The 21,302-nt window shown below is 40.4% G+C and overlaps 1 protein-coding gene across 6 annotated transcripts; it reads left to right on the forward strand.

Annotated features, from left to right (window-relative positions):
- Positions 1–6,116: 6,116 nt before the first annotated feature.
- LOC118782419 (tropomyosin alpha-1 chain-like) lies at positions 6,117–16,268 on the forward strand. 6 transcript variants are annotated; one of them, XM_036535773.1, is made up of 10 exons: positions 6,124–6,352; positions 6,760–6,885; positions 7,028–7,153; positions 10,788–10,921; positions 11,228–11,345; positions 11,439–11,509; positions 11,648–11,723; positions 11,833–11,895; positions 11,982–12,051; positions 15,834–16,268. In XM_036535773.1, the coding sequence occupies exons 1-10, from the start codon at positions 6,239–6,241 to the stop codon at positions 15,914–15,916; spliced, it is 981 nt and encodes a 326-aa protein (XP_036391666.1). In that variant the 5' UTR covers positions 6,124–6,238; the 3' UTR covers positions 15,917–16,268. The 6 variants fall into 6 exon arrangements, with proteins under 6 accessions (XP_036391663.1, XP_036391666.1, XP_036391661.1 ...); XM_036535770.1 differs by lacking the exons at positions 6,760–6,885; positions 15,834–16,268 and adding an exon at positions 15,116–15,585 and having other exon boundaries at positions 6,117–6,352; XM_036535768.1 differs by lacking the exon at positions 6,760–6,885 and having other exon boundaries at positions 6,125–6,352; positions 15,834–16,260.
- Positions 16,269–21,302: the final 5,034 nt, after the last annotated feature.

Below are 21,302 nucleotides of genomic sequence, written 5' to 3' on the forward strand. Positions count from 1 at the left end.
ATTAGATCAGAGTTCAGGTCTGATCTGCCTGTTGTGCTATGAATGATCATTTAGAAAAGCACGACTCTGGGTAATGTCAAAAAAGTAATGGTGTTTCTCACTCGTTACTCGTACACATTCCACTGGGGAATTCTCGCATCAGTAAACGCTATGTGCCCTTTTCAATTAAGCTTTTGGTAGTGCCAAAGGCACTTTGCATGACACAGACTGCTGCTGCCCTGTTTCTATTCAGAAACTGCTGTGTTCAGTCCCATCAGACTGGCATATACAGGTAAATTATCATATGACTCTTCCACCTGACAGTTTTCTCTCTCACGCCTCTGTGTAATGGCACCAGTAGGCAGAAGAGGCACACTCTCTGCTCCTCTACAGATTTCAAAGGGAGATTCTTTCCAAATAGAAAAAACAAAAAACTAAAAACCCAATCAGCACAAATTTTAATTGGCTTTAGAAAAACCATGTGAGCTGTTCAGAAACAGCGACAGCCAAATGTCTGCAATTAGATGACTGATGCTGGTCAATCTGGCAGAATTGTACAAAAACAGCACCTTCTAACTCTGCGTGGCTGTGAGGAATCTGTAGTCACTGGTTATTGCAAACAGAGGTGAACTCTGATGCACTGTGATAGTTGTGACAAAAGTGAATTTCACCCAAGGATAAATAATGATATTCAAACAATTTTATGAAGCATGCAATCTTTTTTAAATGAAATTGTCTTTAAGTATTGTTTCCTCCGTTGGTGAGTATTGTGATCTACGATTGAAGTGCGGTTGTATAATGTCATTGCCAAAAAATCGACATGTGTAATTGTGTACTAATAGTACTTTTTGAGTTTGAAACGCATTTCCTCATATGGTGAAAGTCAAGACCGAGAAACAGACAGGAAGCTGGGGAGTATTCTCAGATCTGACCAAGTCCCATAGCTGGTCTCTCGAGAGCTTTGGGCCTCAAATAAACAAACTCAAAAACAAGCTCAGAGCTTGCTCCACTGTGGCCACATAGGGTCACTGGACCCTCTCTAATCGCAGGAAGCTCTGATTGTTCTAGATCCAGGGAGGGTGATAGAGGTTCAGCATCATCTTCATTTTTCACAAGGATGTAAAATCAACGGAAAGGCAAAGGAGCTGTGCACATATCCCGTTTTAATGGAAACTCTCATGGTGTGTAGTTACACTCTTTAATCTGTTTATTTCTGCCTCTGAATTTCCCATTTTCTTTTTCCCAAAGTGAGTAGGTTGTTGTCCCACTTAAATATGTCAGTAATCACAACCTCATGGTGTTGCAGAAGAATGGGCGGAATAAAATATTGGACAGTATCTGAGCTTGCATGAGCTCTGGATCAACCACACGAAGACAGCCACAACTGCATGGGTTCCCATTTCCTGATGTCTGGCTGCAGTCTATTGATTCAAAGTCCTGGGATTGTATGGATTCTGGGTTGAGTTATTATGATCTCAGTTTTTATGAGGCATGCTGTTTAGCATTGTAGTTGTGCAAAACCCCCATCTAGTAAGAGGCCGATGGCTCTCGCCCATTTTAATTAATTTGCTGATGACAGCATGTGGGGGCTTTAAAAACCACCACAGACTTTGTTCTCTGTGGACCTAAGATGTGATCCACTTGTTAATTTGCCAGCCAGGTGATGAATTTTGTTACATTACATTTCATTATATTACACTGCAATCATTCAAAGGACACGTTTATCCAGGGCGACTTCCAGCTCAACAGAACATAAGTGTATCCATTCAAGTTGAGCAACAGTGTCAGTCAACACTCCCAGACCAATGAGGGTCAGCATAACGCTATTCAAGCTCGACCACAAGTTAGCTTGTGCAACCTGACTAGACAAGGGATGCCAAGTGTACTACCATATACTACTAGTTTTTTTTTTTTAAAGATAAGCTATGTTAAGCTGTGTTCACAGATGTTTATGACTGTCAAACATATTGTTGTACAATACATTTAACAAAATATGAAAAAGGTTTTAAAAAAACTCAGCCAGCCAAAGTACTACGCTGACCACAAAGTGGGTGCATTGGATTCCTTATTCTTATTTATGTATTATATGCATGTGTGTCATTGAAGCAAAAATATTTTCACACAAACTGAACATGCAGGTTAGGATTCACTGTGAAGTTCAAAATGCGTAGTGACATAGGGGTGAAAAGCCATCTTAATTTCTCTTGCAGCTGATGCATGGTCCTTGTAGATTTTCCAACACTTTTGTACAGCACAAAAGTACCCAATTATCAAGTGCAATTTGAATTCTTGGATTTCAAGCAAACCGATAATTACGCAGCTTCAGGGATGAAACAGATAGTTTACTTAATTTCTGTGGCAGAAATACAAAAATGTATCATGCTGCATTCCAGCAGAAAACAATGGTGCTAAACGACTTTAATCACACTGAGCGAGAGACAGAGACTACAAACATGCCAAAGTACAAACACTGATTTTTTTTTTTCTGTTGCTCCTATTCCCTAAAAAATATCTTAAGAGTTCATTAAGACCTCTCTATTGTCTACAGTAAATGTTTGTCTAACATTATTTTTCATGTCTCAACAAACATTTACAAAAACAACTTTATGCCTTTTAGATCAAAGTACAGAAAGTGAACCTTCACTTCCTTTGATTTCGTTTCCTGAAGTCCTCCTCCAGATACCCAATGCCTTTAATGTAGCCTGCAAGTGACTTAGGTGGGGAAAAAACTTAAACAGTGATACAGCCTAGAGTTTCAAAAGAATTCACAGCAGTTTTGTTCGCTTCAAACCAACACTAGTTGCGCCCAAGGCTATTTTTACTGTTTCAGTATGTTCAATCAAAACATTTACTGATATCTCATAATGGAGCTTATTTTCATTCTCAGAATTCCACTGCAAATCCTGCATATCCAGCTCTATCTGGCTGTTCTAGAATTAGAATATGCACAATAAGGAGTTATGCAGATTGATTTGTATTACAACAAAATTCTACGTGTTGCGTAGACAAAGAAGACTTTGTTTTAAATTACTATGGTCCTAAAAAAGACAACACAATCATTTCGTCAACATACATTTGTCAGTTTGTGTTTCAGTTTTAATGAACGATATCCCTCCCCCTTTCAAAGTTCTAAACTGTTATATTTTCTACAATATGTGATCATTTTAAATCTCCTAAGACGGCTTGACTTGGGTGGAGATGTGCACATTAAAAACTTGGACATTGATTATGTAACAAAATGTACATCAAAGCAGTTGAATGTTTATTCTGACATAGCTTCCTTGCAAGGTCAGATAAGAATAGGGAGCAGATATATACAACTACCTCCTCAGTCTGTTTTAATGGAAATCAAAAATCTGATTTCTTCTCTGCAGGACAACTTATTTGGGAGGATGAATGATTAAGTGCTCTCTGGCTTTCAAATAATGTGTCAGATTTACTGGCAAAAAACACATACACAGCCAGAGAAAAAACCTAATGCTACCACAAAAGTCACCATTATTGTCAAGGTCAAATCGCAGCTCCCCTTCAGGACACAATAAAACTTTTTCATAAGGAATAATATCCTACTCCAGTATACTTCAGCCAAGATCTGTGCAGAAGCAAGAGTAACCCTAAGACAAGATGTCAGAGGAAGTCAAAACATCATCATCCCTGCTTTCTGAGGACTGCAATCCTCCAGTGCAGAATCAATGTGTGCTTTCTAAATCTGTTTTTTTTTTCCCTTGAGCATTCCTGTTTGTTTAGTATGGATTGATCATCACTGAAGTTTTCTGGGATGAGCTCATTTTTCCTTCTCTGTTGTTTTTTTTTAAAAATAGCTGCTGGATTGTGGAGTTTTAAAACATTATCCCTTATTTGAATACATTTTATGTTGTTTGGCAGTAACAGAGTGTGGTAAATTGGCTTCACGCAGTGATTCACAGCACTGCCTGTAAGCAGGAGTATTATTAGCTTTTATGAATGATGCGCAGGTGATAAGGCTTGGGGGTAAAGGAGACACAGTCCATCACAGATAACACTTTGTCCACAGATAACAGCTTACACTCTAGGAGAACTACTCCCAATTAAAGTAATATGTAATATTCATCAGTTAGTCTGAAGCCCTTCCACAGGATAACCAAATTCAATTCCTTTTTTTCCTTTTAATGTTAACATGTTTTTGCTGTTTGCTTGTCTTTTCATCAAATATTTTGCAACCTCAGGCTTAGTTACCTATCTGTTCAGATGTCCAGTATTGTGTCCACACTTCTGCAATAGGTGTTTTTGGTATAGGCGAATCAATTGTCAATCCAAGGTGTACAACAAGTATCCAAAATGGCTCCTTTTACAAATTAATATCTGAAGTTTAAGGAGAAAAGGCTATGGTATGTATTATGGGGAATTATTCTGACTAGGAAACCTCTCTGTTCTTTATATTGATGATGACAGTCATTACAATAAGACAGTAGTCTTAACAAGTCCAAATGGGGGCTAAAATTGTCTTATTTTCGATGCTAAACTCATACTGGTTAGCCCGTAACACTCGGTGTGATGTCTCAGCAAAAATGTATCGACCAATGCAGGTATCATGAGTGAAAGACACCTGAAAAACACCCTGCAAGGCAACTGAAGAGGACCAAGAAAGACAAATAATACAGATAGGCTTAAAACAATTCTTGAGTGAGATCCCTTCAACCACGGAAACAATTAACAATTTAAAATATAATTTAATTCCACAATAACAAACTTGCAGGATTATGGAATATCATGAACACAACGAAATTATGTTCTAAAACCATCTAATTCCTTGTTGTAAGTCATTGCAATGTAAAGATATTTCCTTAAACTGGGATATAGAACATAAACACTCTGGGCTAGGTTTGAGATTCAGTCATGATTAAAATACTGCAAGTTTAAAAAGCTCTTGCGTATTTATAGCGGAAGTCTCACCATCTTCTTTAAAGGTAGATTTGTAACCATTTCAAAGGTTCATGTTGAATTTGTTCTTAATCTGTGAGCATCTGAGGACAGCGTGATTTCCAAACCATGCCCCTTCGAAAACTTTAATGGGATGCACTTGGCATATGTGGATATGAAAACTTAACATTACAGACTGAGGGAGGGAGGGGAGGCTATATCCCTGACAGCTGCCCAACGTTTGCCCGCACTTAACATTTAGAGGCAGGGCTGTTGAAATGCTGAAGAGCTCGTATTTCCCACAGTGCCCAATCGGACAGCGCTGGTGGGTACAGTAGTTACATACTAACAGGCCGACAAGCTGTGTGATAGACTATCAAAGCAATACATCCGTATCGTGTGCCGTACAGATTGCGAACAATGCCTCGAGCGGCTTGTCGACATGATCCTTTCCGCCTCCGCTAATTGGCCTGCATCGCGGATGACGGTGTCCGTGAGTGCACCTGATAAAATACCTCTCCATAGAGCTCTAACATGCACGGGGATGAGACCACCAATGCGTCTTTGCTTGTTTGGCTTTTTCTCAGTCTTTCTCCTTTTTTGCATTGATACAGCAAACAACGAACTGGACACAGGTTAAGTATAGATACGCAGTCACATGGTGTTAAAAGTGCAATACTGAGCTGAAAGAACCCGTATAAATCAGTCAAGGTTTGCGTCGTGCTTAAAATGCTTTACACTTGCGTGAATTGTAAAATGAAATCACAGTCGCTAAAACGTGTTAACTCATAGAAAAGATAAAGTTGTCCTGGAACAAGTCTTTGGAAACTGAACTTTTAAATGCGGGTGTTGAGTAATGTGCACATATTTGAAACTCTTTCAATGTTGATGCAGTGGGGTTATTTCTCACATCATAATTTAATTAGACGTAGGTAGTAATTCTCCGGAACTTACACTTCCTCCACCAGTAAATCCCCATATTTCAAGTGCAGTATCTTCCCGGGACCATGCTTTTTACAGCGTTTGTAACACAAACACATCGTCCTGGTGGAAGCTGTCCTTTTGCCCATCGTATCCCTTATATAGTCATATCAACGATCAAACATCTGGGAACAGCGAATGGCCTCGCAGACGCACGAAGAAGCCTGGGCACACGGAAGGATGGATGTGGTTTCCAAAGACGTATTGGATATCCAAAACAATTCTGTCGCCGCCCCGTGAAAGTACATACTTGACGGGATACAGGCAGGAACAGATTTCATTCCCTCCTGGCGTTTTGTTAGGCACAGAAGGTCTAGACTTTCCTTACGACTAGTCTCCTCCGTTCCACTTCTGATAGCTGCGTGAACTATAAGCAGCTATGGATGCCATCAAGAAAAAGATGCAGATGCTGAAGCTCGACAAGGAAAATGCCTTGGACAGAGCAGAGCAGGCTGAGGGTGAAAAGAAGGCGGCAGAGGACAGAAGCAAACAGGTCTGCATTTTTCATTCAGGAAATGAATATAATCGATTAATCGATAGAAACCGCAACTGTCGGCACCTCTGCTCCACGTGCGATGCCCAAACTTGATGGATCATGGGTCCGAATGGATTATTTCACAGACGATCGCCGAGCGTGAATACGGCACTGAAACAACTAAATACAGTCTCTGAAAGCTTATGTGATTTGAGGAAACACAAAATATATTATTTGAATGTGGCAACTTTTTGTTGTTTATTAACATATTTGTTGGGTGTTGGGGGGGGGGGGGGGGGCTTGGATGATGGGATATATAATTTTAAATCAATATAATATAGTTATATACTTTTGAATAAGTGATAGCTGTTATGTATTATGAATGTGTGATTTGAAGCAGAACTCTCGTTTTTACATATATCTAGTTAGAGGATGAAATAAGTCAATTGGAAAAGAAATTGCGTGCTACAGAAGACGAAAGAGATAAAGTGCTCGACGAGTTCCAGATCGCTGAAGAGAAGCTGCTCAACGCTGAAGAGACGGCCGCAAAGGTATTCTGCTAGTCGTGGAAAGCTTCCCCTAACTTCTCTCTCCTCTCTCTTTGCCTATATGCGCCTCGCGCTCCCTGTGCGCTTACGCACTGCGCTTCCCGCCGCACACCCCATGAAATGATCTTCTAAAACCAAAACTCAGCTCGAAGATGATCTAGTAGCTCTGCAGAAGAAACACAAGTCAACTGAGGATGAGCTGGAAAGGTATTCAGAGGCTCTTAAAGATGCACAGGAGAAACTGGAGCTGGCTGACAAGAAAGCCACCGATGTAAGTAGAAGGTTGTCTCACAAAACGCACTTTTACTTTACTCACTCTGGCGATTGTGGTTTATTGTAAGTATATTAACAGTGCAATATGTATTATGTGTCGATTTTTTTTTTTCTTTTTACTTACACAAGTTCACCTGAGTTACGATAGGTATGGCACACGGTAGCTCCACAGTTCCTTTACATTCATTACTTAGAAAATTTTGTTAGAAAAGATGTTCCAACATAATTTGTGTTGTTAAAATAAACATGGCAAAATGTCATTTTATTCCACAAATATTACCCACAGCAAAACAGTCATTGTGTATGTTTGCATTTGCCAGAAAGAAAATCAAAGTGTTCTTTATTCGCTGTTGTTTAAAACAGCCTGTTGATAGAAATCCAAGTTCGTCTCAAGCACCGGTGCCGATATTAAACATACAAACATGAAGAGAAGATTCCACAGTGAAAATTGAACTTCCTGGAGCGTCGTGTCCAGCTGCAGAACGAGCGTAAGGTTAGCAGGACAGAGCTTTACATAGTAAATTTAAATCTTAGTCGCTGAGACTATGCCTCACACAGGCCGTTAGCATTTACAAAGGTGCGCGTAAGTTTTATCTGTTTGTAACCCTGTTGTTTATGTAACTTATTGTTCCTGAAACACTTGGCGTCAAACAAATAGTTCCACTTATAGCCATTGACAGAAAAAGTTTCGTATTAGTTGGGTGCATTTCACAGATCGTGTTATGAATGAACGATAGAGGGGGAGGGGGTGGGACCAACATTCTCGTAATAGTCCTAGACGAAATGTCGAAATATGTCGTGTTCGTGTATAATGATTTAGGGGGGTTTATGGAATATGCGCCGTTAAAGAAAAATATGCCAAGTATATGTACACTGTACAAGACACCCTGACATCAGAGGATGGACGCATTGCGGACGAGTCTACTGCAGGCAGTAACCTACTCAAGGTGAAATAGCTGTCTCAGCTAGGCAGCTGAAAAAGCAACATTAGCAGTGGACCGTACGAAAATGGCCGTCAGTGGCTTTTTACTGTCTCACTTTCATGGATTTTCAGTTAGAAACCAACTAGCAATAACAGCGCCAAATCACATATCCATATTTTATATATCCACACATCCACATATATATGATTGTGGGCATTTATGGAAATCTTTCATTTCATCTATTAAAAAAACCCAAGTCCCACTAGGTGACATAGTAGCCAAATGGTTGTTGTTGTGATTATTGTAACATTTAAATAATGCATTTTAGATTACATATTTTGCAAGGACCTACCACCATATGACAGGCTTATAACAAAAACTATCGATAGTTGTGTATCTGAAGATGCCTATTTATTGTTTGTCTTATTATTGCATCATCTGAAAGATATACTTGCGTATGACCTAATTTAATTTTGTTGATATTTTTCTATAATGACTTGACTTGGCTGAAGTAGCACAGTAGTGGTGGCGACAGTAGTAGTTTAGACTACAAATAATCACACTGTGACCCCACCTGGTATGGTGCTACAGGCCAAAGAGACTGAGCAAGATCCTCCTAAGAATGGGGAAAAAAAATCTAACATTCTCTTCAGCCATATCTAGATTTAGGCTTCTTAATTGATATAATCAGCTTGCCTAGTGTAATAAAACGTGAAGCAGAGCATTCATCTGTGCCACAAAACTGTTAATTGTTTAAATGTTTTAATAGGATCCAAGTCTTCCTTTCAGTTGCTACCTTTTCATTACTTTAGCTTGTGTCAGTTTCAGCTGAGCAGGTTTAAATGTTTAATTGTAATCGCCTGCCTGCGCGAGCCAGCCATTGGTTAATTAGCCCCACCTGCCAGTTAAGGTCCAGTGAAATACAGGTGCGGTTAGAGGAGACGACACTCTTTTGTCTGCACAGCTTTTTGGGTTTGAGGGTGGAGTCATGAGAAGAACGATTATGGCAGTTGTCCTTTTAGATTCTCCCTTGTAGTTATCCGTATCTACACTGACAAAAGATGGACTTTTTTGTGGTGTATTTAAGGCTACTATGCAGCTGAAGCCTTGTGTATGGTGTAAGGTCCGCCCAGCAGTGTGTTCCGTTAACGATGGCAATGGCAGTGACTTGGCAGGAATCTGATTTTCATGCAGCTTCATCCTCCTAAGAACCGAAAAAAATTAATTCTCTTCAGCCAGTTTTCGATTTAGGCTTCTTAATTTGAATCAGGAGAGCTCAACGGTAACAATGTTGTATCTTGACTTCGATGCTCGTAAGTCGTCGTAGTAGTGCAACGAGAACGTCATCAACCGAGGTGCATTGCCTTAATTGTGCCAGCAGGTGGTGTTCATTATCAACACGCAGACCGTAGGAACATTAACATTGGTTATAAAACCGGGGTACTTCCGGGTGTTAGCACAGATGGTCTTGAGCGTCTCCAAGCTGGTATACTTTTCTTTTGCATCAGAGAGCGTTAATAAATGATGGCAGGATCATCCGTGGAAGCCATAAAAAGGAAAATTAAGTCCTTGCAAGACCAGGCGGACGCTGCGGAAGAGAAAGCAAAGATACTCCAGCGACAGCTAGGGCTAGAGAGAAAAGCCAGAGAAGAAGTAAGCCTTAACGCATAATGGCATTTTCGGTGGACGCTAAAATGTTTATACGTCGTGCATTTTTGCAATGCAAACGTTGAAATTGTCACGTTGTAGTGCATTTTGTAGTCTGCAGTATGCTGCACTGGCAGTGAAAATGAGGTTGGTAGCTGCTCGATGTGATGTAGCTGGCTAGTAACTGAATTACCTTGGTAGTAAAGCGATCTAAGTACGTGTCGTGCAGTTTTAAAGAGCATGCTTGACGCTTTCGGCTTTTATACCGAAGGAGCTGATACGTGCGTATAGCAATTACAGCTAACATCGGTGGAGTGCGTAGTAGAAGACTGGATGCAGTGGCCTCATCAATGCAGGCTAGATTTACGAGGTTTGATACTGGGGCAATTTCAGCATTTGTTAACATGTTCTGGTGGGCAGTGACTTTACTACTTGACCGGAGCAATGGGAGACCCTGTGGCATTTCACAGACGTTAATCTGTTTCAGCCTAGAGCGTGGGTACGGAGCCCTTGTGACTGGGGTCAACTGATTCGTTTTAGCCCTGCATTGAAATGTTCAGTGTAATTTTAGCACTCCAGTGTTGGGAGCTCTGATGCAGAGTGGGAGGTGTGGCACTGTATTGGAAGGCTTCAAGCAGTCATTCCATTGTCACCAATCAACACAGGAGGAGGGTATATGCAGTAGGTGATTTGTTCATTTTTAACAGGGGGGGATGGCAGATGCACACCCAGCGCACACTGCTGCTAACTAGGGGATGGAGAGGGGGGATGGCAGGTTAACAAGGGATGTGTGTTGGTCACTTTTCTGCTAACATAAAATCGCCTACTGGGTATAGGTGTGAAAGTGTCACCTGACTTAAGCTGCTCTGCTTTAAATGTTTCCTGATATCCTTCTGTGTTCATGCACACAAGTGTGTGGGCTGAAATTTACATGCACTTTTTCTTTCTTATGCATTTTCATGTTTCTGTGAATATGCTTGTGTCTTTGCCCTGTGTTCCTATCCGTGCTCCTGAGCATGTTGCAGTTTGACTCTGAGCCGTTGTCTGCTGTTGCACTCCTAGGCTGAGAGTGATGTCGCGTCTCTTACAAGACGATGCCAGCTGATGGAGGAGGAGCTGGACCGTGCCCAGGAGCGACTGGCTGCGGTCCTGCAGAAGCTGGAGGAAGCCGAGAAGGCCGCAGATGAGAGCGAGAGGTTTGTTTGTTTGCATGTGTGCATATGCGTGTGTGGGGTGTGGTTGCTGCAGTAAAGGGTGCTCTTTATAAAAGCTAAATGCATCCTCCACTTCCTCACTGTCTTGAGAATTTAGCCACAGAGAATGTATGTATACATAATGAAGCTGAATTTGGGTAGAACTGTTGATTGAACAAAATAGCTGTTCCATTAAAAAAATTCAGTGAGTAGTGCCCCCCCCAAGCCAGAATGGTAATAAATCTGACTGTTCACTTGTATCTGCAAATATGAAAATGGTGCTTTTGCTATCCTTTCTGTCCCTGGCAGAGGCATGAAAGTTATTGAAAACCGAGCTGCCAAGGATGAAGAGCGGATGGAGTTGCAGGAGATCCAGCTAAAGGAGGCGAAGCACATCGCAGAGGAGGCGGATCGCAAATACGAGGAGGTTAGTTTCCACTTCATTACCCATTCAAGAAGAGCCTCATAGCTGTCAGGCCCCACCTAGGTCACTGCTGATCCCCCCCCCTTTTTTTTTCAGGTGGCACGTAAGCTTGTCATTGTTGAAGGTGATCTAGAGCGTACAGAGGAGCGTGCCGATCTGTTGGAAAGGTAAGGACTTTATTTTCCACTCAACACAAAGCCTCACTGCCCCAATAACATTTTTGTTCCCCTCAATCCCCTGTCTGTTACTGTTTATTGATATCCCTTCCTCCACTCCTTCCACCTTACCACCATCTACAACACCAGTAAGAATGCTGAGTTTGAGGAAGAGCTGAAAACTGTGACCAACAACCTGAAGTCCCTGGAGTCCCAGGCTGAGAAGGTATGTCCAAGTTCAGCCAGACAGTCCTGTTGCCCTATAGGAAGTGCTATGTGTGTACCTGGGCAGGTATACATTGGATGTCTGACACGATTTCCCTCTTCACCTACAGTATTTGCAGAAGGAGGACAAGTATGAGGAGGAGATCAAAGTCCTTACCGATAAACTAAAGGAGGTGAGTCCACAAAGTGGGTTGTAGAACTGAGCATTGTCTTTCCATGTGTTTTGGTATTAAGTGACAGTTGCATCAATCTCTTATAGGCTGAGACCCGTGCAGAGTTTGCAGAGAGATCAGTCACCAAGCTGGAGAAGTCTGTTGATGACTTGGAAGGTATGACTTTATTAAAAGTAATTTCATTTTTAAAAATTTTTGGGGACACTCCAAGTCTGGGTTTTGTCAGTTACTAGTCATGCATCTGTGGGAAATCTTGCACTTTGGTGGTCTCTGGTTTTGTCTCTTATGCCTGTTTCCAACACAACTCTTTGGCTTTTTTTTTTTTTTTTTTTTTGGGAGTGTTCTCATACACAATGCTTTCTGTGCACACTACTTTCCCTCTGCACCCCACCCCAACCACCACCCTGGTCCTCCAGCTCCACTGATCTTTATGCACAGAAACTGAAGTACAAAGGCATCAGAAAGGAGCTGGACCATTCCCCTCAATGACATGACTTCCATGTTTTTGTGCTTAAACCCAGTCCTCCACAAATCCTAGGTGATTGCTTCTTTTTTTTTTTTTTGTTAGGTCATGATCACTATGTTTGAGCCATTACTCTACAGCTGGGTTGAATTTCAAAGCATGCCCTTCTGGTTTTGGTGTGTAGCTCCCAGCATGTATTGTGGCTCTGACCCCTGTTCATTTGTTCTGCCTCCTGTTATCTGCTGCGCATGTGCCATTTTTCAGCTTCTCCATTAGTGTTCTGCCTTTCCTCCACACAGACTGTGTACTCCCCTTTTTGCCGGAGAGGATCTGCAAACAAAGTGGCCTTCAGAAAATACCCATCCTTTTTTCTCCTCCCTTTAATCCTCCCCCCCCCCCCCCAAAAAAAAAAAACTGCATGCTGTCTGAATTTAAATTGTGGTTTAAAAAAAAATTAAGGTGTCCAAAGTGATTATAAAATATTGTTTAATTTGGAGGTCTAGATTTTCTGCTATTGTGGGTCTAATTGTCAGTGGTCACTTGCTTTGTTTGCTGGACTTGTCTGTAGTTCTGACTTTGGCTTTACTCAATCTGTTTACACTGTATGTAAAGCTGCATGTGGGGGCGTTATGCCAAAAGGACATGCTCTTCTTGCAATTCTTGGGTCTACTCACTGGAATATATTACTGACTAGTAGCTTTGACAAATATCAGAAGAGTAATGTTCATTACCCTTCAAAATCCTGTAAAGATCTGGTTATATCTAAAGTATAATCGGTAACAAGTAACACCATAGGGAGTGTTAATACTAGGATGAGAATAGATGAGAGCAAACCTCAAGTCTGACTATAAGGAGCAAACCACTGAACCTCATTGGACATTGAACATCTATAATAGCAATACTCAAATAATGCCAACGTATTGCGGTGTTTAGTTATTCAGAGGTTTGGGTTAACTTTTTCAGAGGAAAAGGTTTGGAAGGGTGACATTCTGTGGAGTGATTCACGGGGGGGGGGGGGTTACCATTGCCATCCCTGTGAATTAGTCAAAATTCAGCAGTGGAGAAGACTTAAAACCATTGGCTTTAGTGAGATGGGGGAATTGCTGCTGCTTCTGTAGACAAATTTGGGCCATATTAAGCAGTTAAAACACACATTAAATTGATTTTAATTGCTCAACCCTGCCCATTGGGTTCTCCTGAAAGACAAGTAACTGGTAATGAAAAACATTTCAGTGAAAGCTGTCCAGGGCTCAGTCACTCCCTGTATTGCTCTTTTCTGTGTGTGGTACTGCTACTTTCAGTCTTGTTTCAACTACAGCTGAATGCTGTGTTTCATAAGTACACATCAGGAGTGCCTTCTGAGCTCCTGAGTTTTAACTTCTGTAAATTCTGGATGTAAAAGACCAATTGTTACTATGCATGTTTCTTCTGATTGCATTTTTTAAATTTATTTTACACTTTCAGGTAATTATAGCTTAGAATAAGTGTTGCTGACAGGTCATCTGAGGTTGCATGGTTGTAATGTTACCATTAAAACCGCTCCCAAAGCACAATAAATGGCTGATCTAATTAGAGTTGACCTTTGGCCAGATTGAGTAAGAAATTTAACTTTATCATTAATCACATTAAAGAACCCTTTAACACATCAGGATTAAAAACTTTGCAAGCCTGCTACTATCAGAACCTTTTTTACTTTTCTACATTAGATGAGCATCAAGATACTACAGTGCAGACCTCCAGTATCAGAGGAAACTATAATTATGTTGCTTTCTAGGTGTACTTTCTATGTCCAAATCTTCCCTGTTTATTCTCAACCTTAATAATGGGCTGATCCTGTTTTCCTTCAGAATTATTAATCACCTTATAACCCTTACAAGGGGTGCTATTTCAGTGTGAAGTGAAACCAGATATTGTGCAGTCCTTAACCTGTCATTGACCTGATCCATCTTTACTGAAAGGCTGTTGAGAGAGGATATTAACTTTACAACACAGTTTCCATCATTCATAAATACAAATGCCATTGACTCATATTCTAACAGCCACTGAGCTGCGTAATCTGACATCACCAGCAGCTGTTTCCTATTGTGATATCTATTATCCAAAGGAAAAGTGAGACAAATTTGTTTTACATAGTATGTTGAGCTACTAAGACTGAATATAAAAAACTGTACCTTCATTTAACAGGTGTGTGACTAGGAAAGTTATTAAATTATAAGAAAAATGTGTTCTGTCAGAGAAATCAAGATGTCTCTGTCAGAGAATAAAGAGAAATTCAAAATGTAAAATGTTCTTTTGGTTTTATGAAAGCTTAGGAATCTAGGCACATGTCGTTTGAGCCTACTGACTTTACAAACTGTAGGAGGTAAAATCGGAGAGTGTTGTGGTATTAATATCACTGCCTGTGTGTAATCCATTAAAAAAAGGATAAAGACTTTAGGGTCAGTACAGTAAGGTCTATCACCTGCCAAAACCTGTCTTGGGGCTCTCCTATGTCATTTAACATGTGAAATGGTGTTTCCCTATGAGTGAAGACTGCCAAGACTATGGTGTACACCACCATGTTTGATCTGAGTGGTTTGTTTTAGAGTTGCTCCCAAAATCTATTTTATTCTCACAGAGGAGGTAGAATACGAGTGGAGTAAACATAAGTTTTTGACTTGATCATTTTTTCTATGCTAACAGCTCTGATCTCTCTCTCTCTCTGTCTCTCTTTCTCTTTCTTTCATTCGTACCTTAACCTGCTTTCCGGCTGTCCAGACCGGCTCTACCAGCAACTTGAGAAAAACCGCCTTCTCTCTAATGAACTAAGACTTGCCTTGAATGAGGATTAGACATAGTCTGGATGTTCAGTTTCTTTAAAACCCTTAATCTTGTTACATCTGTATACTTCCTTATTATGGCTAATGGTGTTCAAGAAAATGTGGGTTAATCAGATTGAAATATATAAAAATACAGGATGGCAAAAGAAACCAAATGAATCAAAATGTAAACCCAGGAATGGTGCCTGCTATCTCCTACATAAGACTGGGGATAGAATCTTGTCATAAGGATGTTTATTGTACTCTCATATATTGAATGCAGAACTGCATATCTCCCTTGTAATGTAATGCATGCCCAGAATATAAGTGCAGTTGTGCTGTGAGGCTTGTTGTGTGTGCTGTGCGCAGGTGGGGGAAAGGGAGATCCTACTGTAGAACAATGCCAGAGTGAAATGCTTGTCTCTAAAATAATTTACATAGTGCTCTGTGCAGTGTGCATGCAGGTTTGGATAAACTGTGCCCCTGATATACATAGATGCTGCAGTTTTGCTTCTTATGGCTAACTTTTTTTTTTTGTTTTTTTGGCCTGCCCACTAACTGTTATATTTGTAATCAAGTCATTTGAGGCCTGAAGGTTTGTGCTGCATGCTGTTGATTGTGTCACAGACAGATACTGTGTCATGATTTTCTAATGTCTTTGTTTGGTGTTCTAACAGAGAAACTTGCACACGCTAAAGAAGAAAACCTCGCTATGCACCAGATGTTGGATCAGACTCTAATGGAATTAAACAATATGTGAAAGTCTGGGGTCTGCCATCAACGTTTTTTTTTTTTTTTTGAGTTGCACCTCGCTTGCCATGACTCATCCCTCCCCCTTCCCCTCTCTTTCCCTGGTGGAAAAAGAATGACCAGAAGCTTCACATTCACACCATCCCACTTCCAGTGGAGCTCAACAAAGGAATAAATCTGAGAGAGGGAAGGACTTTTCTTTGCCAAGAGGAATTTGAAAACGCTAGTATTCATTCAGACTGATTTATCATTTTAAGCTGTCTGCATTTTGTAATCAAGGGTGAATTATCAGGTGGAATGCACTTTGTGCCATTTGTTAAAATTGTTTTCATTCTTTTAATCTTTTTTTTTTTTTTTTTTTTTATAAGTTCTATAGGTAGTAAATGTGGCACAACCATTCCACACTGGTCATTTTCCTTCAGAAAAGCTTTCAGAATTTGCACTTAATTTTAGGTTAATTCTCAATTTATACAGAATAATTTTAAACTTTTAAATTTATTAAGTCCTGACTTAAGCCAAGGTTTTTTGAGACCAATTATTGTTGTTTGTAATTTATGTTTTTTTACTTTATTTTGAAATATTGCTTTTGGAGTGCGTGCATAGGATAAATCTATCCCTCTGTAGGTTCTACTGTGAAGGAAAGAAGTTGATCATATAAAGCTCTGAAGAATTAACAGCTTAGAGTGCATACAAACTGGTGAATGAGAATTTGAAGTTTATAGCTAGTAGTTTCTTAGCTGTGTGCCAATATAGTCATGGTTAGAAAGGGATCTGCACTTCAGTATATATTTGTTTTACTCTAAAACCTGAAACTCTTTACAAGATATATGGCAAGATTATTTTTCAAGATGTATCTCTGGATTGTTTTGCCCTGATTGAACGTAAGGTTCGAAATAGTTTTTCATTTTGTTGTAATTATGTAGAGGTCCAATTTTTTAGTGCCTCATATACCATAAATGACAACTGTGTAAGGTTATAAATAAAACATGTTTTTGACATTTTATAAAAAAAAAAGTGTAATTTTTTGTCCTTGTATTCATTTTTTAAGTCTGTCCAAAATATAAACTACACTTTTGGTTAGGGTTTTTATCCACAAATTGTAACTTACTGAAAGTTTTAATTTATCTGCTACATTTCTTCCGGTCAAATATTGCAACTGTTTGCAGAACATCTACAATGGGGCCTACAGTGAAACCTGGTTACTAGTAACAGCCATAAGATTCTTTTATTGTATGTTCCCTTTTCACTTCACTCAAGCACGACTTCAGTTTGGATAGCATTACGGTCAACCCTCCTAGATACAAGAAACTTCTCAGTTGACTGTAGTGTTACAGTTTAGTGTGGAGTTGAATGCTGATTTGCATAAATTAATTTAGTGATCTTTACTAGTCTTTTAATAGGTTGCAATAAGATCCTTTTAGCGTAGCGGTTGTGACAGCCCAGGCCTGTGAATTCATCTTGATTTTTATGGCTAAAAGACTTGTGGAAGGATTGAATTGGGTACTATTGTAGGTGCATATAGACAAGCGCTGTTGCTTTTGCTTAGAATACCCATTTTTAAACACCAGCTTCATCAATTTCACACCAACAGTCCCCTGCAGACATGAGATTTTTATACAGAAAAAAGCTACCACTTAACAAGTAAGATTAAAATAGTGCCAATTGAAGTACCGTTTCTGGAAATGAACTTAGATAATTATGCATGGGTGGGTTTGCCACTTGCCTGACCTTTTAGCTGATTTTAAAGTATTACACTGTGTTTGTTCGACAGAAAACCAGCCATAAGCTCGTTGTGTGCCACGGTGTAAACGATAATCTCTCCAACAGGTATTTTGGTCCTGACAAAATTTTGATCCATGTGTGCCTGACATCTGCTTGTAATGTTTGTCACAAGTGTACTCATGGATTGCTGCAACTTGGTGAGAGTGTAGAAACCACAAAAAGGTAAATGGTGTATAACCTCTCACTTTCAGCTTTCTCTTGCAGTTTTTTCTGCACTTTGATTCTTTCAACAAACTTTCTGCTGTCTTCACTGCATCCACCTTTCTCTACTCTCTGTCCTCTTCCCTTAATTCTCTCTGTCCTCTTACTTATAGGCCAGCATGACTCGCTCTGCCTTGTCCATGGCTAACAGATTCACTCCTCAAGAACTGGACCTTGTGTTGATGTGCAAAATGGAAATGGGGAAAACCCAGCTCCTCTGCCAATCTGTTCAACTATCAAGCTCTCCTATCTGCATTTTCATCAAGCATAACCTCTGATAAGGCTTCCTTCTATGAATTTAAGATTCAAAATTCACTATCTAATGTATGTAGACTGTTTTCTGTCTTCTCTTCACTCTTCAGTCACCCCCCCCCCCCCCCTCCCGTCTGATCTCTCTGCAGATGACTTTGCAGATCACTTCTACCAGATTACAGACAGTCAAGTGCCTCCAGTCACCACAGCCCTCATTTCCCTCCTCTTCATCTTTTTCTCCCTCCCGTTCTCCTCTTCTCTCTAAGTTCTCTCCACTTTCAGATGTTGATATTGCTCAACTCCTGACATCACATACACCTACCACCTGTGCCCTGGATCCCATTCCCTCACCTCAGACCATGTAGACCATCGTTCCCAGTCTTCTCCCATCCATCTCAGCTCTGATGAATTTGTCACTCCCCACAGACTGCCTGCAGCCTTCAAGGAGGTATGAGTCACACCCCTGCTGAAGAAATGGACTCTTGAGCCATCTGCTGTCCATAATTGTTGACCAGTCTCTCTCCTTCCCTTTCTTTCTAAAATAGTAGAATGTGCAGTGGCTAACCTACTGTCTTCCTTTCCCTCACAGAACATTCTTCTTGACCCCATTCTTCCAGTCTGGCATCAGGTATGGTTTTGTCCTTGGAAGAAATAGTAAGTTGCTCGATTTCAAATATTTTACATGTATTCTATTTCATATTTCATGAAGGAATCTGTTAAAGAAGTGTTTGAAAAGAGTCAAAATGGTGAGTTTTTCAGTAAAGCTGTGCCTTTTCTCAAGTAGTAGACACATTTCCGTTCACTAATATGTTTTGTAATTTCACAAACAGAAGATAAGATAAGATGTATAATTATACATAAAGGTTGGTTTGTACAGCTATTTGTATACCTCCTGTGCTTCACAAGATATTTATTGTTTTTTTATCCTTTGCAATTTGAGTAATTGATACATGTTAAGGTTAGTTGTCTACTTTCATATCAAATGTGTGTGGTGTATACTGAGGCCAGTTCAGATTCAGGCATGTGTTTTCTGAAAGAAGATGCAGATGACTCTCTCTGTGGTTGAGAGGGAGAGAGACTGCTATCAGGATGAGCTGCAGTCCAAGCATGGACAGAGGCAGCCACTGGATGGTACATTATGCAGAGAGTCCTTATTGTCATCAGCTAACATGTAAATTTCCTTGAATTTCACCACTGTCACTATTTGTACTGTAGACAAATGGACGTCCTTCAGAGAGGCTCTGCCTCTGTAAACGCCGAGAATGAAGCACGCGGAAGCCAGATCAAGGATCTGCAAATGGAGCTTCAGACTGCAAAGACGATGTGCCAGCTGAAGAGCAGCACTCTGCAGCAGTAAGCATTGATCCAGACACTGTCATGGGAAAAGACTATATGCTATATGCATACATGGCACATGGGCAGAGAATTAAAATACAAGACCTTGGCATTATGGACATCATTTAGATAGAGACCCTCAGATTTGTTTAAGAAGAAAGCAAAAGATTGCTTTATGAAATATAAAACCTTAACTGTTGAGCAGGACAATTTTCCATTCATCATATGCTTGTTGTAATTTCATAAACTGTACCTTTCGGCGGTGGAGAGCTGTGTTTTCTCTCGTGTAACTGTGGCGTAGGACACATGAAAACTGCAGGATCTGAAATTAATGACTTGTATAGCATAAGCCTGAAGACCCTGTGCTGTCTGTATTGCAGAAAATCCGCTAAGGAGGAGGCAGAATGGCCAGAAGAGCGAGTTTCTGTCAGGCCAAAGGATAGGACTGTGGATTATTTACATTTATTCATTTGGCAGACGCTTTTATCCAAAGCAACTTACATCGGTTCCAGTTCTTTACAATGTTATCCATTTATACAGCTGGATATTTACTGAGGCAATTGTGGGTTAAGTACCTTGCCCAAGGGTACAGCAGCAGTGTCCCAGCAGGGATTGAACCGGCAACCTTTCGGTTACGAGTCCTGCTCCTTAACCACATTGCTACACTGCCGCCGATTATGACGAGAGGGTCGGTGAATTTAAGGAAAACAACATGACTGAGGCTGCCCTCAAGACCGAAGTGAGTCAGCTCACCCAGTACTAATACAGCACACTCCCTTACAAAACCCACACTTATTCAGTATGATGGTATCCTGAAACGTTACTTTAAGTGGAAAATACAGAAAGGATATGTATTGGTTTGCCGTAGATGTTTTAAACATCAACTGATAAATTTCAGTGATTCTTATTCTTACTGTGCACTTTTATGTACCTCATATGTAGCATTACTACACAATACAGAATATAAACTGCTGCTACATTCACTACACTAATTGTTTTGGTGTGTCCAGTGGAACATGAGTTTTTTAAATGCATAAGCTGGCGGTCAGCCTGAACAAACCACTGGGCTGTGTTTGTAGGGTTCACCTGAGTTGTGTGAATCAGAGCTGTTTCTGAACTTGTACCAACTAAAACCTGTGTCTCCTCAGGTTGCAGAGATGGAGAAAATAGCCGAGAAGAACTGGGTAAGAAGGACATAGTCGCTATTCAAAAAAGGCAATTATGTAGTATTGTGGTGTAATGTTTTAATGAAGACAGAATACTCATTATCTTTCCTCCAGCCAACTGCCTATGAATCTGAGAGGGCAATGTTAGAGGCCCAGACCGAAGCCTCCACCCTTCGTAGGAAGTGAGTTCAGTAACCACCAAAGGCCACTTTATATAAATTATGATGAGCATCATCATGGGTAACCATCCCAGATTATGTATTAACTGTCAAATGGCTGTCAATTTGTAGCTGGATTTCATCAGCTAAGATAGTGAGTTCAGTAGTCTCGCCTCTAACAATGATTTACATCCTGTTTGTAGGACTAAATTGTTGATATTACTATTGGGGTTGGCTGAACTAACAGATGTCGGTGACGAGCTGGCTAAATTTGGGAGGACCCTCAAGCAAACCACCCGTGGCTGCCCTAGCAAGCTGAAGCCTGTTGAGAGAGGTGATTCCCTGCACAATGTGGCTTTTGCCCTGCCGCAAAAGTCACACAATACCCTTCATCCCCTACCATTCAATCCTCCTGTTTTTGTAGTCTCTGCCTTGTTGGTGAAATTCAGTTTTTTTATGAATATTTAAAGAAATTCAAATGCCCTATCCATCAATGGCCCAA

Source organism: Megalops cyprinoides, chromosome 8 (assembly GCF_013368585.1).
Source record: "Megalops cyprinoides isolate fMegCyp1 chromosome 8, fMegCyp1.pri, whole genome shotgun sequence".
NCBI lineage: Eukaryota > Metazoa > Chordata > Actinopteri > Elopiformes > Megalopidae > Megalops > Megalops cyprinoides.